This window comes from Mastigoproctus giganteus, chromosome 8 (genome assembly GCF_048544385.1).
Source record: "Mastigoproctus giganteus isolate SK-2022 chromosome 8, ASM4854438v1, whole genome shotgun sequence".
Classification (NCBI taxonomy): Eukaryota; Metazoa; Arthropoda; class Arachnida; order Uropygi; family Thelyphonidae; genus Mastigoproctus; species Mastigoproctus giganteus.
In genome coordinates this window covers 187,218,436-187,242,140 of record NC_143582.1, presented here as the reverse complement: position 1 = coordinate 187,242,140, position 23,705 = coordinate 187,218,436, and the positions used below count along the sequence as shown (strand labels likewise).

The following is a 23,705-nucleotide window of genomic DNA, read 5'->3' as shown; positions in this document are numbered from 1 at the left end:
TGGTGCCATAGGCTAACTATGCAGGCAGTGTACATCTGCTCCAAATCCTAGAGGCAGATGTAGAATGAGGATTTTTGATGTCCTAGGTGACTAACTAGTTATCCTATATAGAGGGTATGCTAATGCTAGGATTATCAAATTTATTACATATTTTGAGCCAACAATTCAAATAGAATACTAATTCTTTTAAATTTAATTTTGTTTTTGTGCTTTAATTTTTTTAATATGCCAAATAACAAAAATACTTAAGAGAAGTATTTTTGGAATACCATATGGTAAACAAACATTAATACACTAGTAGATGATACATTATTTTTTTCCTTTCTCTGAAAAATAAAGTACCTCACCTCCCAAATTTATAAAATAAAGTAAAAATTATAAAAAATTACTTTATAGTAAAATCTTCTTTCCCTATTAAGCATCCTGCTTGTTGGGTTTAAAATAAATCATCTCTCCACCTTTTTGGTTTTCCTCTGATTTGTTTGCCTGTGGGTTTCCAGTTCTTTATTATTCTTATCCACCTACCATTTTCCATCCTAGCTATAATTTTTTCCCATTCTTTTTTTCTTCTATGTATCCATTCATAAAATTGTTTTCTTAATTTTATTTTACCATTTAATATTTTATCAGTTATTTTCCATTATTAGTTGTTTTCATTTCTGCAGGTTCATTTATTTACTTTATTTTTGCTGTTGTAGCCCTTGTTTCAGCTGCATACGTTATTAGGTTTTATTATAGTCCTATATATTTTAACTAGCTTCTTAATTAATATTTAAGACCTCTGTAGCTGAGTGGTCAGGAGTGGGAGTGTAGTAGCACATGCTCTTTGAGTAGACCAGGGCTCAAGCCCCTAACTGCTAAAAACGATCAATATACCAACCTGCACCGGATCAGCATGGCAGATTATGGTCAATTTCCCTCAACATGAATCGCTGAGGAGGCTTCCATCCTGCAGTGGGTTGATAATGGCTGCAGTTTACCTTTACCCCAGGGGGCATACATCTGGTAAGTATGGGTCTGACACACCCAGAGTCCTGAGCTGGATATCATCGTTCTCTTTCTTGGTGATTCCCTTCTACTTCTGACCTGTGTTTTCTCTGCCTCTCTCTCTCTCTCTCAGAGTAACTCAGAAAATTTTTTTTCTTGGCTGGTGCAACAAATGCCTCAGGCTTCCTTGCACTATATTCATGCTGGCCATCCAAGACCAGGTAATCAATACCAGAAACTATAGAAAATACATCACTAAGGAACCTGGAATGTCAGATGACAAATGTCGACGATGCCACCTGGTCTCAGAAACTATCTAACACATCACCGTGGGGTGCAAGGTGGGTACACTCATAGACATGACCAGGTAGCCAGGATAATACATCAGAAGCTAGCAAGGAAATACCAGTTGACCAAAGAAAGTGTACCATACTACAAGTACAAACCCCAGGCAGTACTAGAGACCTGAACCCACAAGCTGTACTGGGATCGCACCATAATAACGGATAAGACCATCCCACACAACAGACCGGACATAACCCTTGTGGACAAGATGGAAAAGGCTACTTACTTGATTGACATAGCGGTGCCCAACACTAGCAATGTCCAGAAAACCCATGAGGAAAAATTTAGGAAGTACACGAACCTGAGACATGACGTCAAGGAGATGTGGCATATGCAAGAAGTATCGACCATCCCAATCATCGTGTTAGCCACCGGTATGGTGCCAAAGACTCTACATAGCAGCCTAGCAGCAATAGGTCTCCCAGAGAAGTTCCTACAAGGAACTCCAGAAAGTCGCAATCCTGAACGCCTGTAGGATAGTCAGAGATTTCCTCGACCAACAGTAACACCAGACATTACAACCACCCTGTGTACTTGGTAGTAGTACCCGTCAAGGAGTGGAATCCCCCCCAATCAGGGAGAAATAATAAAAATAATAATAATATTTGAGTTATTCCAGATTATATTATTTTACCCTTCTGATATTCAACTTGCTTTCAATGTCTGTTCTTCAATAACTACTTGAGTTATTCCTAAACTATTTATTTGTACTGTAAGGTAATTAAACTTCATTAATAAAATGCAAGTTATATAACTGTCAAATTGCATGCTTGTCACTGTGATTTATAGAATATTTGGAAATTTACATACTGCTTTCTAATAAATGCTCTCCATTAATAAAATACATATTAATCATCCATTAATAAAATACATATTAATTATCCATTAATAAAATACATATTAATCATCCATTAATAAAATACATATTAATGTCATACTATTATCACATAATCAGTGCAAATGCTTTTGAAACAATCTTACTTGTAGTCTTACCTTGGATAAATAGCAGTACCTTGAAATAAGCATGATCCAATTGAAAACCAGAAACTTCCCTGTAATGAGAATTTATTCCCCCACTGAGAAGTAGCTGATTGAATGTTATCAGGAGGACCTGTTAAACGACTGAAGCCATATACCAGAAAACTTATTGCTACATATGATGCAAAAATAGTAACCCACACATATTTGGAAAATGCAAGAAAAAAGAAAAATGGTGAGCTACCAAATCCTAGTTTTAATGGTTTTTTCGCCATCAAGCTGATTCCCACATTCTGAAAGGGGTGAGTAAAATCCACTACTTTCTGACGATTTTTAGTAATTGTCAATGGAGCTAAAGCCATATCTGCTTTCTATAAAAAGAAAAAAATAAATAATAAAATATTTTTCAGAAGAAAATGAAATTTAAATTTCATTAGAAATTTAATACAACAAAGTTTGTATAAGAGGGAAGGGGGTAGAAAACCTGCTAATTACATGAATTTCTTATAATAAATATTAATAACTTTGTTTCCTTTCAAAGAATGTGAATAAAGGGAACAACAAAACAAACTAAAACAATAAATTATACCGATTTTGAATTAGGTAAGAAATATGATAGAAAGTAAAATAAGGGAAGGATTTGAACTTTAGTAGTTCAGGGGATGGGTGGCAGCAGAAATGAGTAAATTTATATGGCTAAAAGTAAACTTACAAACAAAATATAAACTTATACAACTGTAGGTAATTGAGTAAAATTATACATAAGATATTGCCAACTTTGTAGCATATTTTCATGCAGTCTAAGAGACTTCTTGTATTTTAAATATTGAGAGAGTGCAGAATGGCATTCTAGTAAAGTTAGAGTCACTCTGAAAGCAAAGGTGGAAAAAAGTGGGGATAAAAATAACTTTCAAGCAACTGATTGACTAAAGTAAGTGCTTATAGTGTAGAAGTTTTGAATATATATTGTATAATTTTTTTTTTTTTTTTTTGTTCATTGCAGTGCCTTGCTCTGCAACAATAAAATATTATAATAAGCGGTGGTGTAGAAATCTTTGATGTTCGGGCAAGAGAGATTAATGAGGTCCCTTCTGGGAGCAAATTACATTAAGAAATTTTAAGATACTTCAAATTCCAGAATTTTAGCAATGCTAACCAAATAAAAGTACAATTATCCAGCAATTGATTTATCTGTGAAATGCAATAAACTGGTACCTGAGTTTGCCACTGACCAACATGCTACACAGTCTGTCTCTCTCTCTCTTGCTGGTCATGCAGCAAAAAAACCAAAACCAAACTTTCTCTCTCTCCTTCCCCCTTGAATGCTTGAAGATTTCACTGTATAATAATAGAAATTCTTAACATGTTTCACCTTAATGGTTAGCAGTGGTTATAATCACTGTTCTTCTATACCAGGTGGAAAAAGTCTGAGTTTGAACATTACCACTCATGCAAGGAATTTTTATGTGGCTAAGTTAGTTGACCTCAGGCGAGAGTTGCATGGTTTTTTTTTTCTCTAGGAAACTTGGGTTTTTCATATAGCAAACAGCAAACCAACTAAAGAATACATGCAGTTACAGGTACGATATACTGATGCTGCACAAACTTAGTTGCTTTGGTGTTTAACACACACACACACACACACACACACACACACACACACACACACACACACACACACACACACACACACACACTACTACGTTCGAACTTTAAAATGATTACATTGATACACAATGCATACAGTTTTATTAGATTTAAGATATTAGCATTAGCAGAGGCACATGATGCAAGAAAGCAAGCTTATATGGCATCAGCCAAAAAAAAACAAAAAAAACAAGAAGCAAACCCTTCCCATTTCACTGATCCATTCATCCCAAATGTTTGTCTAGTTCTGCTTTAGTATTAGTAAAGGCACATGATGCAAGGAAGCAAACTCATACAGCATCAGCCAAAAAAAAAAACCCTTCTCATTTCACCCATCCACTCACTCCAAATGTTTGTCTAGTTCTGCCTTGAATCTATTTAAGCTATCAACTTCTACAACGACAGATGGAAGTTTGTTCCTGCAATCAACCACCTGCTTCCTAAAGGCAAACTTCTGCACATCTATCCTACAACTATCTTTCCTCAATTTGAGTTTATGCCCTCTCAGGTGATTATTCTGAGCAAGAGGAAGAATCCCATCAGCATTGAGCATGCTCAAACCATTCAAGTCTTTATACACCTCAATCAGATCACCTTATTATTATTATTATTATTATTATTAGCCACATGGTACAAGGAAGCCTGAGGCTTATGCTGCACCAGCCAAAAAAAACAAATTCCCGAGTTACCCTGAGAGAGAGACAGAGAGAGAAGTAGAAAGGAACCACCAAGAAAGAGAAGAATGATGATATCCAGCTCAGGACCCTGGGTTTGCCAAGCCCATAATCACCAGATGTGACTAGGCTCCAGACACTGTAATTTTCAAAACATAAGCCTTTCTTCGTAAGAGCAACCCTTTGTTCCATTCACTAATATTGTTGTCCTCTCTGTACTCATTACAGAAGCATTACATCCTTCTTAAAATGAGGCCTCTAGACCTGTATACAGTACTCAAAGTGTGGTCTGACCATTGCCTTATAAAAGGGGATAATCACCTCCTTATCCCCACTAGAAAAATTCATATTTTTCATTGACAAGACACCATGAGCTACTCTTGCAACATTTTTGCACTGCTCAGAAAACTTCATATCTGCCTACACAGTTACCCCCAGGTACTTTTCACTCTCTTCTACTGTCAGTGTAGTACCACACAGTTGATACATTACTCTGGGGGTACTGCTTCCCATATGCAGTACTTTACATTTGTCAATGTTAAACTTCAGTTCCCACCTCTCAACCAATCTGCTCAACTTTTCTAGATCCTGTTGCAGCAGTGTACTGTCATTACTGTCATTAACAACCCTGCCGACCTTCGTATTGTCTGCAAACTTGGAGATTAAGCCTGATATACCATCATCAATATCATTGATCAATACATAAAACAACAATGGACCCAACACTAAACCCTGGGGGACTCCACTAATAACATTAGTCCACGAAGAGCATCCATTGATTACCACTCTGTCTTCTCCCACTCAACCATCCCTTTATCCATAGCAGCAATTTGCCTCCAATGCCACACTGCTCCAATTTGTGCAGCAGTCTTCCATGTGCAACAGTATCAAAAGCCTTTCTAAGATCCAAATATATCATATAAAAATTATTCTTTGTGTCCAGTTCCTTTGTGACTACATCATAGTATCCAATTAAATTGGTCAAACAAGAAATCCGTGCTGTGTCCGAGCTATAACTGAAGTCTTGTCTAGATGGTCCTGCAGTGCTTCTTTAACCAGTGTCTCCATTAATTTCCCTGGAACAGAAGTTAAACTAACAGGTCTGTAATTAACTGTCTCCCCCTTTTGATCCTCCTTTGTGAATTGGGGTCACATTTGCACATCTCCAGTCCATGGGTACCTCCCTTGAATCCAAGGAAGCTCTCATAATTATGGCTAAGGGTTTCCTTACTTCCTTTGCTTCCTCCTTTAATATAACTGGATAGATTCCATCCATCCCAGGTGCCTTTCTTATGTTTATCTTCAACAATTTCTCCTCCACTTTACTCTCAGTTATTACAAGATTATCTAGCTTACTGTCAGGGTTTAATACAGCTCTGGCATTCTCTTCCCTGAATAACTCCTCATGTGTGAATGTAGATGCAAAACATTCATTTAGTTTGTTAACGATCTGAGCAGGATCATCAACAGTTGAACCATCGATATCAAGTGGACCAATCTGATTCATCCCCTTCCTTCCAGAGTTTACATAAGTAAAGAACTCTTTGCTGTTTTTCTTTGAATCCTTTGCCAAAAATTACTCATAATCTGCCTTTGCCTGCCTAACCTCCTTTGTGACTTAGTTACAGAGCAGTTTATATCTATCATAGGCTTCTGTGTCACCTGTTAATTTATATATATCCCATGCATTTTTCTTCTCTGCCACATGTCTAATTAGTTCAGCTGACATCCACTTAGGCCTAAATCTTGAACAATATTTCTTAGTTGGTATGAAAAGCCTTCTTTGATATCTTCTAAGATTAATTCTTTGAATGCTTCCCATTTTGAATTTGCTGTTGGTAACATCATCAGTTGGTCCCACTGTATAGAATTTAAATACTGTCTCAGACCACCGTAGTCACCTTTACGAAAGCAAAATCCCTTCCTTTACCCCTGATGGTAGTTACCTCTTTGAGTAAATCTCACTTCAGCACACTGTGATCACTGCCACCTAGTTGTTCCTTTATCTGCAGATTCTTAATGTATGAAGAATCACTACTGATAATCAGATCAAGAGTATTACTCCCTCTAGTTGCCTCCCGAACATGCTGCTGTAGAAAACAATCATCAAATAAATCCACAATAGCCTTGCTGGTGTGTGAGTGACCAACCCACAAATTCCAGTCAATCTCTGGGAAATTAAAATCCCTCATTATAAGACACTCTGATTTACTGGCCTACTCCATTTCTCTGCACAGTTGCTCATTATACTTATCAGATTGATTGGCCTATAACACACACTTACTCTCATTTTTCCTTTCCCAGTGCTTCACACCAAACAGAATCAACATTGCACTGTCCACCAACATCAATTGGATGCACTTTCTTAGATTTTATGTGTTTCTTAACTAACAGCATAACCCTTCCTCCCTTCCTGTCCTGTCTATCCTTTCTGTACACATTGTACTCCCCAAATTCCAATTCTGCGCTGCTTATGTCTGTGTTACACCACGTCTCTGATATCCCAACAATATCTGCCTTTGATGTCTTGACTAGCACTTCAAGCTCATCAAATTTATTAACTATACTCCTAGCATTGGTGTACATGCACCTGTTTCTACTCTTAGTTACCCTAACACAGTCCATGTATTTACTTGTTCCACTATGACTTTCAGCAGTCCTGGAAATCCCCATTACCTTGCTTTCCAGGCTGCTGCTCAATTTCATTTCAATAGAAGCAGTGCAAGAATAATTTTTCACCTCTGCCTGTGGCTACTGTTAATCTATTAGTATGTGTATCCCCCCAAGCTAGCAGTTTTCTGACCCACCTAACTCTGCCTCGATAGCATCAGCAAATATTCTTGCACCCTCTCTATTTAAGTGTATCCCATCCCTGTAGAAGCAGTCTCTCCTGTTAACAAGCACAGACCAGGCTGAGAAAAATTCTGCCTCTTGAGCCTTGCACAATCTCTCCAGGGCCGAATTGATCGACAAGGCTCTCATTATATACTCCCTCCTATTGTGTCTGGACGGAATTACAGACACTTTCAAATTCAACCCTAACTCATGGCTTTTTTCAACATTGATCTGTACTACTTAAGTAATTCTGCCAGTCCCCTACTCTTAATATCATTAATGCCAACAATATCACTCTTTGTGCCCTTAAAAGATGATATTTGTTATTGTTACTTGGTTTTTTTTTAGGAGATTAGCAACTAAGGTCATATCAAGAAGTGAGTGCTACGCATTGCTGCTCCTGCCCACCTGGCTACGGAGAAAAGATGATATCTGCTTTACAACTTCGTCAACCTTTGTCCCTGGCGGACATAAATTCTGCCTTGAATTTATTTAAGCTATCAACTTCCACAACAACAGATGGAAGTTTGTTCCAGCAATCAACTACCCACTGCTAAAGGCAAACTTCTGCACATCTGTCCTACAACTGTCTTTCCTCAATTTGAATCTATGCCCCTCAGGTTTGTAATTTGAGCAAGAGGAAGAATCCCATCAGCATTGAGCTGCTCCTCCATCCATTCAAGGCCTATATACCTCAATCAGATCGCTTGGCAGGTGCCTAGTCTCCAGTATCTGCAATTTGCAGAACTTAAGCCTTCCTTCATAAGAGCACTCCTTTGTTCCCTTCTTGCATGCTGCAATTAATTAAGGATTGTCTGTTGCTATTTGTGTGCAACACCAGTGGCTGTCTGATAATTAGTGATGGCAAACTTAAAAGGGTCTCTCAGTTCTGTCTTATACGAAGCAATTAGTTGACATAATTGTATTTCAGTATACCAAGTCAATAACAGCAACCTTTAACTATCTGTATTAGTATTAGCAACAGCCACATGATGCATGGAAGCCTATGGCTTATGCTGCACCAGCCAAAAAAAAAAAAAAAAAAAGAGAATAAAATAATAAGAAGATAATTTTAAAATATAAGTAATTAATAAAAGAAAAGGAAATGGACAACTTATGCATTTCCCTCCTCCCATAGGTAGGAGGGAAATGCATCCAGCTGACCTTTGAATTTCTCCAAACTGTCACCCATTTAGGTAACTTATTCCAGTAATTTATAACTCTCTGGCTAAAATAACACTTCCTGCAATCCAGTCTAAACATCTCCCCCCATAATTTGAAATTATGGCCCCTAGTTCTAGAATCATTTATAACTATGAAAATTTCATCCTCACTCATTTTACTTATGCCTCTCAGAGCCTCAGTCAAGTCTCCTCTAAAGGTGCCTAGTTTCCAAGCTCTGCAACCCACATATTCAAAGTCTTTCCTCATACGGACACCCTTTTGCCAATCTCACCAGGCCGGTTACCCATCTTTGGACCCTTTCAAGAAACTCAATGTCTTTCTTTAGGTGCAATCTCCATACTTGAACAGTATTCAAAGTGTGGTCTAACAATAGCCTTATATAATGGGATTATGACATCCTTATCTCTACTAGCAAATGTTTGATAAATCATCGATAGGACACTATGGGTCTTCCTTGCAACCTGTCTACAATGCTTGAAGAACTTCATGTCTGGCCATAGCATAACATCCAAGTCTCTTTCTCCCACTACTGGCTTTAGTTCAACTCCACCAAGTGTTTAAGTTATTTTGGGGTTACTGTTCCCTAGGTGTAATACTTTGCTGTATTAACGCATAGCTGCCATTTTTCTGACCATCCCTGAAGTCTATCTAGGTCACTCTGAAAAGCCCTGCTTGGTGGTGATCATTAACTAATCTACCAATCTTTACATCATCTGCAAACTTAGATATCACATCCTCTATCCCTTCATTGATTAGGGGAAAAATAAACAAATATATGAATATTATGTTTCATTTTTTTTGTTTTTTTTTTTGGTAGTTGTTGGCACATCGGCTTCTGTGGCCATAATGCACCTCCCAAGGATTTTGCAGTACTTTGATCCAAGCCCGAGGTGGGATTCGAACCCGCGACCTTTGGGTTGCCAGGCAGGCACTTTACCCACATGGCTAGCCCGGTCAGCATTATGTTTCATGACAGAATTATATTGTGTATATTTGGAACTGGGTTTGCATGTAGGATGTCTGTAAACTGGTGCAGAATGGGGTACTGGGTGCTTGAGACTCTTATTTTTGCATTTCCTTGAGTTTCACAAAATCATCCCAAATTATTAAGCATCAGTTTAGATGGTGGTCTTAGCTAATGTTTTTAAGTGCAATTGAAAAGAACAATAAAACTTAAAATTTGAGTTTCTATTATAAAAGAGAATTGTAGGTAATTATTGTTTTTATCATGGTCTCTCCCTTTATGAAGCATCCCTGAAAAAAAATTTTTTAGTCCACTCCTGTTTTTAAGTTGGAAGCGATGTTGTAATTTGTCATCTTTTGTTGTTTTTCCATTTTTGTTGCTTAATTCAAAATGATAGGAATAATTAATTTAGCATATAGGGCAAAAACTTATTCAAGGAAGAAATATAAAAGCTCTGATTTTCATAGTTTAACAGTGGACTTTCATATTAACAGTGGACTGTTGAATCTTATCATAGCATGAATTTGTTCAGCATTAGAAATATGCTGCTGTGGAAAGTTATACCAAAGTTTTTGAACAGGGCTAAAGTTCTGTATAAAATTTCCAAAAAATCAATGTTATCATAAATCAATTTAAAATAGTTCTTTCAATAGATGACATTAAAGAGCAAAAGGAATAATTAAAACAGCTGAAGGTTGTTCTATTGTCAATTTTGTCTTTGTAAAGTACAGAGACAAAGTTGTTTTATGTATTTTCGTTATTTAATTGGTTGGTGTGATATGTGAAGGCAACTAAGACCATAAGGACAGTACTTTGTCTGTAACGCTATGCACTCCTCAGTTGGTTTGTCTGCATACCTAGCAAACAACCCTGTTTTCAGGGAAATAAAACATTCAACTCTCATTTAAGCCCAACTAATTCAGCTATGTTGTTTAAGTTCCTTCCATGGAGATGGGATTTGAACCCAGGTCTTTTTCACATGGTACACAAGGATGGTGATTAGTTTTCTAGCTATTATTTTATAAAATAACATCTTCTTCTTCAAGAGGAGTGTTTCCATTTACAATGGGTTTCCTCAGCCTACAAGTTATTTCTTGTTAGGAATTTTTTCCCGCCATAAAGTGCGGTTCAAGGTGTCTTGGTCGGTTAAGCCTCGGGCTGTCATGCACTCCCGTACTACATCCATCCATGTCCTCCTAGGTCTTCCTCTTCTCTTTCTTCCAGGAGGTATCCATTCCAGGATAGACTTTGGATATCTGTTTTCTTGCATCCGTTTTACATGTCCATACCATGTTAGACACTTTTCTCTGATGGTGTCAATAATAGTCTTTTTCATTTCCATTTTTTCCCTTATGTCTTCATTCCGTTTTCTGTCTCTTCTAGAAGTTCCTGCTCAGTGTCTCCAAAAATCCATTTCTGTGGAGAGCAATTTGTTTTCCGCTTGCCTATTCAATGTCCAGGTTTCCGCTCCATACAATAGAAGACTTTGTACAATCGTTTGAAATATAAGTTTCTTTGTTTTATGTAGGATATTTTTGCTCCACAGAACAGAGTTTAACATGCCGATAGCCTTTCTGCCATCTGTAATTCTCTTATTGATCTCTGCTTGGGATAATCCATCACTTTGTAAGATTGATCCCAAATATTTGAATTTATCGACTTGTTTGATTTTAAAACCTGCAATATTTAGAATGTGTCCTGGCCCTGAAGACAACATTTCAGTCTTGCTAAAATTGATTTGTAGACCCCATTGTTTATATACCTCAAACAGTTGATGACATGCATACTTTGCATCTTCTAAGTCTTGTGCTTTCACCACCTGATCGTCTGCAAAAAGTAAATTGTGAATATAGGTGTTCTTATTAATTGGCAATCCCATTTTATTACATTTTTTTGACCAGGATCTTAGGCAGATAAAATAACATAACTGCTAGAAAAAAACAAATAAATGGTATTTGTATTTTTTCAAATAAATAACAAACAAATAACTTTTGGATTAATTGAAGACTTTATATGTATTTTTAAATAAATGTCCAATATTCCAAAATATCTGAAAATCAGGCACTGCAGCCCATGGATGCTCGGTGCCTCTGTAGCCAGGTGGGCAGGAGCAGCAGTGCGTAGCACATGGTTCTTGATTAGACCGTGGTTCGAGCCTGTAGCCACCAAATACAGAGGATGTGGAAAGGTCAGAGAATAACCACCGCATATCCCCCCCCCAGGAGCAATATGGCCTTAGTTGCTAATGCTCCTAAAAACCAAATAACAAACAACAACCATGGATGCTAGTTTATCAGACTAATGCTGTACTAAGCATAAGTAGAAATAAAATTTTCACTTATGCAATCCGCAGAAAATTTCACAAATTTCTACAGATTGCAGAACAGTCCAGTGCTGAAGCAATCACATTCTTTATGGAAAGGCCATTGGCAAGGTACAATTCTGCTACCTAAGTACAGTCAGTCCTCGTATAGCATGATAGTTGTGTTCCTAGAAACCCTCGTGCAATGCAAAATCGTGCAATATAAACAACAGGCCCTATGGGAAAAACAGGGTTAGGTGCCGGCCACCCAGGATTGAACACACATTAATTACATTTGTAACCAAAACATTACCAAACACAATAAATAATCGTAATAAAATGCTTATGTATTTTATTACGACTGTTAGGTAATAAAATATTGCTAATGCCTTTGCTTCTATCGTAAGCAAACTTGTTTTTTGTTTGATTTTCTGTCCAAACAGATGACAGCCGTTCCATCTCTTCCAATTCTTTGTCTTAATCTAATGGATTTAAATTATACTTTGAGTTGTTCCTGCTATGAAAGTTGTTTTTATTTTCTCTGCATTCTTTGTAATTCTCGGTGTTGCCTCATTTAGGTCGGTACCACGTGCAATATCACATAGTCTTTCATTTCGCTCAAAACGTTTCACAATTTCATATTTTATCTCTATCAACAGAGGTGGATTGGCCATAAGCCTTACCTGGGAAACCCCGGTGTGATTTTGGCCATAAACCATAGTATGAGGCCACTATAAATTTTCCCGGGTAAGAATTTTTGACCCAGTCCGCCTCTGTTTATCGATATTGCGCTTTTGTTTTTCTCTCTGAATCTGCAGTGTCTTCACCAGGACTCTTCCTTTTCACACCTTTTAAGTATTTTACTCATTTTTAGGGAATAAAGCACAATTACAAAAGGAGGAGGCACGCCTGATACACATAAACAAAGCTGCGCACGTGTAGCAACTGAATAAACAACACCGTAAAGGCAGAGATACACTATTAACACCTCACATTTCTAGGGGGTTACTACCATAAAACAGTAAAAATCCAGTTGCGTTTCTGCTAGTGGAATCTGTTATAAACTGGTAGTAAACTCAATCTAATTGCATTTGCGATTATACCGATAGCTGGAATTGTGTTGGTTTTTACGTTATTATGGTGAAATGTGTTTCCCTTCACTGATATAAAAACAAATACATTTTCAGAATCTCCTCTTCATTCCTATCGTGTTGCGTTCAGTTGGGGTGATTCCGCGTTCGACTGCCATTTCTTGTAAACACAAAGGTGAATCGTGCATAAGCGAATTCGGTTCGTGTTATATAAGATATCGTTACCCTATTTATAAATCGTGTATGATCGAATTCGTGTAGTGTAAACACGTGTTATACGAGGACTGACTGTACCAATATGTCCTAACATTCAAAATAAAATTAAATCATAAAAATAAGAATGAAACTAAGGTAATACCCCCCCACCTCAACAGTGAAAATGCATTACTTCCTGCCCTTCTGGAGATTAGTGATGTTTTGTTTCCTTCTTATTTTTATGATTTCCTTTTATTTTGAATGTTTAATGTATCTTGATATTTAGGTAGCAGAATTGCAACTTGCTAATTACAGCCCTAACTGTAGCATTAGTTGTTTCATAGTATATTATTCATTGGTGAAGTTAAAGAAAGCCAACACGAAAACGACGAGAAACGTCGGATAACTTACGCAGAAAATTAGTTTCCCACATATTGTGGAGTTATACTTCATAACTGTTTTACCATCATTGCATCACTTGGGTACCTACCCACCCACCAAAGAAGGGCCAAACAGCCCTGAAACGGTGCCATCTGGGTGGTGGTATCCACTGAGAATAAGTAACATTAGTCTTCTCCTTTAGGTGAAGCGTTACTTATTCAAAGTAATGCAATATCGTGGCAACTCGTTGTGAAGGTATTCACAATATGAGATATGACTTGAAACTATGCCGCCTTTGCAAATATTTTGCTAACTTAGAATTGGCTGTGCATTAATGTTGCATTTGCATTTAACTTATACATAGTCTAGACTTGGGCGCCTCCGTAGCCAGGTGGGAAGGAGCAGCAGTGCATGGCACACGCTTCTTGATTAGACCGGGGTTCGAGCCCGTCACCACCAAATACGGAGGATGCGGAAAGGTCAGGGAATGACCACCGCATATCCCGGAGCAGTATGGCCTTAGTTGCTAATGCTCCTAAAAACCAAACAACAAACAAACAACTAGTCTAGACTTTCTCGCAGCCTGAGGCATAAGCCCTAAATGCTTTATGTACTTTTATTTTTAAGGTCAGGTTACGAAATATAATGAAAAATAAACCTTTTCCTTTTTTCGTAACCAAACCTAAATCAACAGTATAGTAAAAACACTCATGAACTCCAAAAATCTGCTTTTTTTTTAATAATGAGAAAAAAACATAATGAAGAACAAAAAATCAACCAATGTTTTATTTTTCTTACAAATTTCTTCGATCTTTAAAAGATTCATTGTTACTATTACATGTTTACCGTTCATCACAAAACTATTATGCACCGTTCTTTACTCATAAATACACATTATAATGACAACCAATGACTACACAGTAGCTTGTTGTCTGTCGCACCCACCACCAATCATTTCATCGTTTGCCATGCCTACCTGTCAATCAATATATCCTTCTTGATTTCGGCTCCAGACCGATAATACCTACCGTCTGTTTACCGAGCGAGCAGCGCTACAGTCTGATGTCGGGAAACTAATTTTCCGCGTAAGTTATCAGACGTGTAGTACCACCTTAAGTGTGGTACTACACTTAAGGTGGTAGAAAATGAAAAAGACCTGGGAGTAATTGTGCAGTCAGATATGAAGTTTTCTGAGCAATGCAGACAGGCTGCCAGGGCAGGTCATGGGGTTTTGTCAATGATATATAGGAATTTTGCTAGCAGGGAGAAGGAGGTGATTGTCCCTCTGTATAAGGCAATGGTCAGGCCATGCCTTGAGTACTGCGTACAGGTCTGGAGGCCTCATTTTAGGAAGGATGTAGATTTACTTGAGCGTGTACAGAGAAGGGCAACAAGATTGGTGAGGGGGATGAAGGGATCCTCTTACCAAGAGAAGCTTAAGTTCTGCAAATTGCAGTGGCTGGAGACTAGGCACCTGCGCGGTGATCTGATTGAGGTATATAAGGCCTTGAATGGGTTGAGCACGCTGAATTCTGATGGGATCCTTCCACTTGTTGTTCAGATTAAGAACCTAAGGGGGCATAAATTCAAATTAAGAAAAGACAGATGTAGAACAGATGTGTGGAAATTTGCCTTTAGCCAGCGGGTGGTTAATTGCTGGAACAAACTTCCATCTGTCGTTGTGAAAGTTGACAGGTTAAATAAATTTAAGGAGGAACTGGACAGGCATTTGGAGGGAATGGTGTGAATTTTTTATTTTATTTTATTATTTTTTTTTTTGGCTGATGCTGCATAAGCTCATACAGTTGCTTTCTTGCATCACATGCCACTACTACTACTACTACATTTCTCATAATTTACGTGTTCGCTTTCTTTACCTTAGCCTATTCATTTTTCTACAACAGTCTCCAAGACTGTTGTAGAAAAATGAGTAATGACTGGTAAAGAACAACAGCTTTTAAAAGCAAAAATATAAAAGATAAGTTTTTCTTGATTTATAAAATTAAGTCCTATAAGTAGAAAGAATGAAATCAAAAATTCACACTAATAGGGTTAATCAATTTTTATAAAAAATTAATTTTAATTTTAACAACTTACCCCACGAAGTAATTCTCCAATCATCCCTGTCCATTCTCCATCACTTTCATTAAACCATCCATACATTCCATCTTTTACTATATTAATTTTATACTTAATCTGAAGCTTTTTAGCCAACATTTTAGCTAAATCTTTACAAAATCCTTCATATGCATCACTTCCATTGACTCTATTCCCACGCTTATCTTCTTTTATCATCAAATAAGGAACAGTCTAGAATTAAAGATTACTGGGTTATAAAGTAAAAAAGCTATATAGTAGTTAAGTTTTTGAAAATATTTAAAAATTACTTTTATGCAACTACAGCCACTTTCTTTCTTCTAGATATATACATATATATCTAAAAGTAAGACAGATATATATATATATATATATATATATTGCTATTACATCAAATATGTCTGACTTAATAGTAATCATTTTTAAATTTAATAAATGGTTTTCAAGTCAGAAAATTTATGCACTAAACCTAAGAACATGAAACTAATGCAATATGAACAAGGTGGTTTATGCTAACAAAAAAAAAAAAAAAAAACCCAACCAACCAACCAACTGTGAATGAATAAATTATGTGGTAACCAACACATAATTTTATTAACCAACTCATCATAATAGTATTAGTAGAGAGGCATATGATGCAAGAAAGCAAGCTTATGCAGCATTAGCCAAAAAAAAAACATAAAAAAAAAAAACAAAAAAACCCCCACTCTCATTTCACCCCTCCGTTCGTTCGGAATACCTGTCCAGCTGAGCCTTAAATTTATTTAGGCTATCAACTTCCACAACAAAGGATGGAAGTCTGTTCCACCAACCAACTACCTGCTGGATAAAGGCAAATTTCCGCACATCTATCCTACATCTGTCTTTCCTCAATTTGAGTTTATGCCCTCTCAGGTGATTATTCTGAGCAAGAGGAAGAATCCCATCAGCACTGAGCATGCTCAAACCATTCAAGGTTTTATACACCTGTATTAACCCCAGGGGCTCACATCTGGTGAGTATGGGCACACCCAGGGTCCTGAGCTGGATATCATCATTCTTCTCTTTCTTGGTGATTCCCTTCTACTTTTCTCTCTCTCTCTCTCTCTCTCTCTCTCTCTCAGGGTAACTCGGGAATTTTTTTTTTTTTTTTTGGCTGGTGCGGCATAAGCTTCGGCTTCCTTGCACCATATAGTTAATAATAATAATAATAATAATAATCAGATCACCTCGCCAGTGCCTAGTCTCCAGACACTGTAATTTTCAAAACTTAAGCCTTTCTTTGTAAGAGCAACCCTTTGTTCCATTCACTAATCTTGTTGTCCTTCTCTGTACTCGTTCCAGCAGCTCTACATCCTTCTTGAAATTAGGCCTCCAGACATGTATACAGTACTCAAGGTGTGGCCTGATCATTCCTTTATACAAGGGAATAATTACCTCCTTATCCCTGCTAGAAAAATTCCTGTATATCATTGACAAGACACCATGAGCTACTTTTGCAGCCCATCTGCACTGCTCAGAGAACTTCATATCTGCCTGCACAATTACCCCCAGGTCCTTTTCATTCTCTACCACTGTCAGTGTAGTACCACAGAGTTTGTACATTGCTCTGGGGTTACTGTTTCCCATATGTAGTACTTTTAACATTTGTCGATGTTAAACTTCATTTGCCACCTCTCAGCCCATCTGCTCAAACTTTCCACCTGTTGCAGCAGCATAGCATCAGTAGTGTCCTTAACAACCTTGCCAACCTTTGTATCATCTACAAACTTGTACATTAAGCTTGATATACCATCATCAATATCATTTATAAATACAGAAAACAACAATGGACCCAACACTGAACCCTGAGGAACTCCACTAATAACATTAGTCCATGATGAGCAGCGTCCATTGATTACCACTCTCTGTCTTCTCCCCCTCAACCATCCCTTTATCCATAGCAGCAATTTGCCTCCAATGCCACACTGCTCCAATTTGTGCAGCAGTCTTCCATGTGCAAGTATCAAAAGCCTTTCTAAGATCCAAATAAATAATATCAAAATTATTCCCTGCATTCTGTTCTTTTGTGACTGCATCATAGTATCCAATCAAATTGGTCAGGCAAGACTTTCCCTTAACAAAACTATGCTGTGTCCGAGCTATAACTGAAGTCTTGTCTAGATGACCCTGCAGTGCTTCTTTAACTAGTGCTTCCATTAATTTTCCTGGAACAGAAGTTAAATTCACAGGTCTATAATTATTTGTGTCAGCCTTTGATCCTCCTTTGTGATTTCGGGTCACATTTGCATATCTCCAATCTATGGGTACCTCCCCTGTGTCCAAAGAAGCTCTCATAATTATGGCTAAGGGTTTGCTTACTTCTTTGCTGCCTCCTTTAATATAACTGGATAGATCCCATCCACCCTGGGTGCCTTTTTTAGGTTATCCTAAACAATTTCTCCTCCATTTTCCTCTCAGTTATTACAAAATTATCTAGCTCACTGCCAGAGTTTACTTCACCTCTGACATTCCCCTTCCTGAATAACTCCCCATGTGTGAATGTAGATGCAAAATACTCATTTAGTTTGTTAGCCACCTGAGCAGGATCCTCAACTGTTGAACCATCAATATGCAGTGGACCAATCTGATTCATGCCTTTCTTTCTAGAGTTTACATAGGTAAAGATCTCTTTTCTGTTTTTCTTTGTATCTTTGCCAAGGATTTCTCATAATCTGCTTTTGCCTACCTAATCTCCTTTGTGACTTTGTTACAGACCAGCTTATATCTATCATAGGCTTCCATGTCACCCATTAATTTATATGTATCCCATGCATTTTTCTTCTCTGTCAAATATCTCATTAGTTCATCTGACATCCATTTAGACCTAAACCTTGAACAATATGTTGGTATTTAGTAGCTTCCAAGATAAGTTCTTTGAATGCTTCCCATTTTGAATTTGCTGTTGGTAATATCATCAGTTGGTCCTACTGTATAGAATTTAAATACTGTCTCAGACCATCATAGTCGCCTTTACGAAAACAAAAACCCTTCCCTTTACTCCTGATGGTAGTTACCTCTTTGAGTAAATGCCACTTGAGCACACTGTGATCACTGCCACCTAGTGGTTCCTTTATCTGCAGATTCTTAAAGCATCAAGAATCACTATTGATAATCAGATCAAGAGTATTACTCCCTCTAGTTGCCTCCCGAACGTGCTGATGTAGAAAACAATCATCCAATAAATCCACAAAAGCCTTGCTAGTGTGTGAGTGACCAACCCACAAATTCCAGTCAATATCTAGGAAATTAAAATACCCCATTATAAGACTCTCTGATTTACTGGCCTACTCTATTTCCCTGTACAGTTTCTTATTATACTCATCAGAGTCATTAGGCCTATAGCACACTCCTACTCTCAATTTTGATCTCCCAATGCTTATGTCACACCAAACTGACTCGACACTGTACTATCCAGTGATGTCGACTGGCTTCACTTCCTTGGATTTTATGTGTTTCTTAACTAATAGCATAACCCCTCCTCCCTTCCTATCCTTTCTGTAGACGTTGTCCCCAAATTCCAGTTGTGCATTCCTTATATCTGTGTGATACCACGTCTCTGATATCCCAACAATATCTGCCTTTGATGTTTTGAGCAATACCTCGAATTCATCAAATTTATTTACCAAACTCCTAGCATTGGTGTACATGCAAGTATACATGCACCTGTTCCTATTCTTAGCTACCCTAACACAACCCATGTGTTTATTTGTACTGCAATGACTCCCAGCACTCTCTGAAATATCCTGTATCTTGTTTTCCAGGCTGCTGCTCATTCCAATAGAAGCAGCGCAAGAATCAAAAAGTTACAGCTGGCAGTTACAGGCTCCGCAAAAACGATAAGTGTTTGCCTTTTATTTACATGATTGTTGTTTTATATTGTACTTAATACGTAGTCATATAGTTATAGTTACGCTGGTTATTTTTTATTTTAATTTAGATAAAGAGTTTTGTGGATTTTACTTATGATAGGTAAAACCGTTATTTTTGTTCGATTTTTGTAGCCATTGTTTTTGTATATAGGGAATTCAAAGTTTTTGTAGGGAATTCAAAGTTTTTAATTGAGGTAGCTCTAACGCATAATTATATAGTAATACGCTTCACTGTTTCTATTTCATAGTTTCTATTCAAATACTACTGACATTTAATTTATTGATTTTATTAATTTAAACTACCATGCCCCGAACTAGAGCAGCAAAGCAACGGGCACAAAGTGGCAGGAGTGTTGTGACTCGGGGGAGAACTGAGGGGGGCGATTCTCCAACGCGTCACAGCCTAAAAAAATGTGCAACTTGTGAAATGTTTGCCGAACTCTCTGGAACGGAACATGATATTGCCATGGGGGATGTCTTTGTGTGTGCGCGATGTAAGGAGTGTAAGGAAATCAGGCGACAACTCAGCGTTGTTATGGGCCTATATGAGAGTTTGAAGGACAGGGTGGATGCCCTCGAAGGAAATAAATTGAGGGGCCCATCAAGCTCTCAGCTGCCCACATCAACGCCAGAGCTTGCACTTGGTCATCACGCAACACAGCGGCAGCCCCCAAGACAGAATGCGCTGGTCCCACAGGAACTATTAGTTGTTGGTGACTCTATTGTCAGGGAAACGGGGAACATGCTATGTAAAAAGGATAGGTGGAACAGGACCAGGGTATGTCTGCCAGGGGCAAAGGTTGATGACGTTGTAGAGCGGATATCATCTTTCAAGAGCACAAAAGGTGATATAGTTGTACACGTTGGCACTAATGATATTAAGAGTAGGAGACCGGCAGAATTACTCAACAAGTACAGGTCACTGTTGAAAAAAAGCCGAGAATTAGGGTTGAACTTGAAAGTGTCTGCAATTCTGCCCAGACACGATAGGAGGGAGTATATGATGAGAGCCTTGTCGATCAATTCGGCCCTGGAAAGATTGTGCAAGGCTCAAGGGGTAGAATTTTTTTCAGCCTGGACTGTACTTGTTAACAGGAGAGATTGCTTCTACAGGGATGGGATACACTTAAATAGAAAGGGTGCAAGAATATTTGCTGATGCTATCGAGGCAGTGTTAGGTGGGTCGGAAAACTGCTAGCTTGGGGGGATACAAAGACTAATAGTTTAACAGTAACCGCAGGCAGAGGTGAAGGTGATTCTTGCACAACTTCTATTAGAATAAGAAGCGACCTGGAGCGAGGGGTGTTGGGGGTTTCAGGGACGGATGGCAGTCATCCTGGAATAGTTAGGTATATGGGATGTGTTAGGGTAACAAGGAATAGGCATAGGAGCATGTATGCTTGCATGTATACCAATGCTAGAAGTATAGTAAATAAATTTGATGAATTTGAAGTGTTGGTCAAGACATCAAAGGCGGATATTGTTGGGATAGCAGAGACGTGGTGTCACAAAGATATAAGGAATGCAGAACTGGAATTTGGGGAGTACAATGTGTACAGAAAGGATAGACAGGACAGAAAGGGAGGAGGTGTTATGCTGTTAATTAAGAAAAACATAAAATCAAAAGAAGTGCATCCAGTTGATATAGATGGACAGTGCACTGTTGAGTCAGTTTGGTGTGACATAAGCACTGCAAAAGCAAAGATAAGTGTAGGAGTGTGTTATAGGCCTAATGACTCGAATGAGTACAATGAACAATTGTACAGAGAAATAGAGTGGGCCAGTAAATCAGAATGTCTTATAATGGGGGATTTTAACTTCCCACATATTGACTGGAACTTGTGGGTTGGTCACTCACACACTAGTCAGACTTTTGTGGATTTATTGGATGATTGTTTTCTGCAGCAGCATGTTCGAGAGGCAACCAGAGAAAGTAATACTCTTGATCTGGTTATCAGCAGTGATCATTCGTGTATTAAGAATTTGCAGATAAAGGAACCACTAGGTGGCAGTGATCACAGTGTGCTGAAGTGGGATTTACTCAAAGAGGTAACTACCGTCAGGGGTAAAGGAAAGGGTTTTTGCTTCCGTAAAGGGGAGTACAGTGGTCTCAGACAGTTTTTAAATTCTGTACAGTGGGATCGACTGACGATGTTACAAACAGTAAATTCTAAGTGGGAAGCATTCAAGGAATTAATCGTGGAAGCTACTAGACTTTTCATACCGATGAAGAAATATTGTTCAAGGTTTAGGCCTAAATGGTTATCAAATGAACTAATGAGACTCGTGACAGAGAAGAAAAATGCATGGGATGCATATAAATTATCAGGCGACGTAGAAGCCTGTAGCAGATATAAGCTAGTCTGTAATCAGGTCACAAAGGAGGTTCGGCAGGCAAAGGCGGATTACGAGAAATCTTTGGCAAAAGATGCTAAGAAAAACAGCAAGGATTTCTTTACTTATATAAACTCTAAAAGGAAGGGGCTGAATATGATTGGTCCACTGGACATCGATGGTTCGACTGTTGATGATCCTGCTCAGATAGCAAACAAACTGAATGAGTATTTTGCATCTACATTCACACGTGAGGAATCATTACAGTTTGAAAATGGAAGAAGGTTATCAAATTGTAGCAGTGTGCTTAATGATTTTGTAATAACTGAGAGCAAAGTGAAGGAGAAATTGTTGAAGTTAAACATAAGAAAGGCACCTGGGGCGGATGGGATCTATCCAGTTATATTAAAGGAGGCGGCAAAGCAACTAAGCAAACCCTTAGCCATAATTATGAGAGCATCCTTGGATTCAGGGGAGGTTCCCACGGACTGGAGATGTGCAAATGTATCCCCAATTCACAAAGGAGGTTCGAAGGGTGACACGAATAATTACAGACCAGTTAGTTTAACTTCTGTTCCGGGTAAAATAATGGAGTCACTGGTTAAAGATGCATTGCAGGATCATCTAGACAAGACTGCAGCAATAATTCAGACACAGCATGGGTTTGTTAAGGGAAAGTCTTGTCTGACAAATTTGATTGGTTATTATGATGTGGTCACAAAGGAACTGGATGCAAAAAATAATTTTGATATCATATACTTGGATTTCAGGAAAGCTTTTGACACTGTTGCGCATGGAAGACTACTGTACAAATTGGAGCAGAATGGTATTAAGGGTAAGTTGCTACAATGGATAAAAGGATGGTTAAGTGGGAGAAGACAGAGGGTGGTAATCAATGGGTGCTGCTCTTCGTGGACTAATGTTATTAGTGGAGTCCCACAGGGTTCGGTGTTGGGTCCACTGTTGTTTTGTATATTTATCAATGATATTGATGAAGGTATATCAGGCTTAATGTCGAAGTTTGCAGATGACACGAAGGTTGGCAGGGTTGTTAATGACAGTAATGGCAGTGTGCTACTGCAACAGGATCTAGATAATTTGGGCAGATGGGCTAAGAAGTGGCAACTGAAGTTTAACCTTGACAAATGCAAAGTACTGCATATGGGTAGAAGTAACCCCAGAGAAACGTACCAACTGTGTGGTACTACACTTAAGGTGGTAGAAAATGAATAAGACCTGGGAGTAATTGTGCAGTCAGATATGAAGTTTTCTGAGCAATGTAGACAGGCTGCTAGGGCAGGTCATGGGGTTTTGTCAATGATATATAGGAATTTTGCTAGCAGGGAAAAGGAGGTGATTGTCCCTCTGTATAAGGCAATGGTCAGGCCACGCCTTGAGTACTGCGTACAGGTCTGGAGGCCTCATTTTAGGAAGGATGTAGATTTGCTTGAGCGTGTACAGAGAAGAGCAACACGATTGGTGAGGGGAATGAAGGGATCCTCTTACCAAGAGAGGCTTAAGTTCTGCAAATTGCAGTGGCTGGAGACTAGGCACCTGCGCGGTGATCTGATTGAGGTCTATAAGGCCTTGAATGGGTTGAGCACGCTGAATTCTGATGGGATCCTCCCACTTGTTCAGAATACGAACCTACGGGGACATAAGTTCAAATTAAGAAAGGATAGATGTAGAATAGATGTGCGGAAATTTGCCTTTAGCCAGCGGGTGGTTAATTGCTGGAACAAACTTCCATCTGTCGTTGTGGAAGTTGATAGGTTAAATAAATTTAAGGAGGAACTGGAC

At 38.3% G+C, this 23,705-nt stretch overlaps 1 protein-coding gene across 1 annotated transcript in view; it reads right to left on the bottom strand.

Annotated features, from left to right (window-relative positions):
* Window positions 1-2,321: 2,321 nt before the first annotated feature.
* LOC150082073 (glutamate receptor 1-like) overlaps window positions 2,322-23,705 on the bottom strand; it is a 60,831-nt gene continuing 39,447 nt past the window's right edge. The window contains exons 9-10 of the mRNA XM_090380421.1: window positions 15,682-15,894; window positions 2,322-2,681 (exon numbers count right to left, since the gene is read on the bottom strand). Of these exons, the coding sequence (XP_090236547.1) occupies window positions 2,322-2,681; window positions 15,682-15,894 (573 nt within the window). The remainder of the gene's footprint in view (window positions 2,682-15,681; window positions 15,895-23,705) is intronic.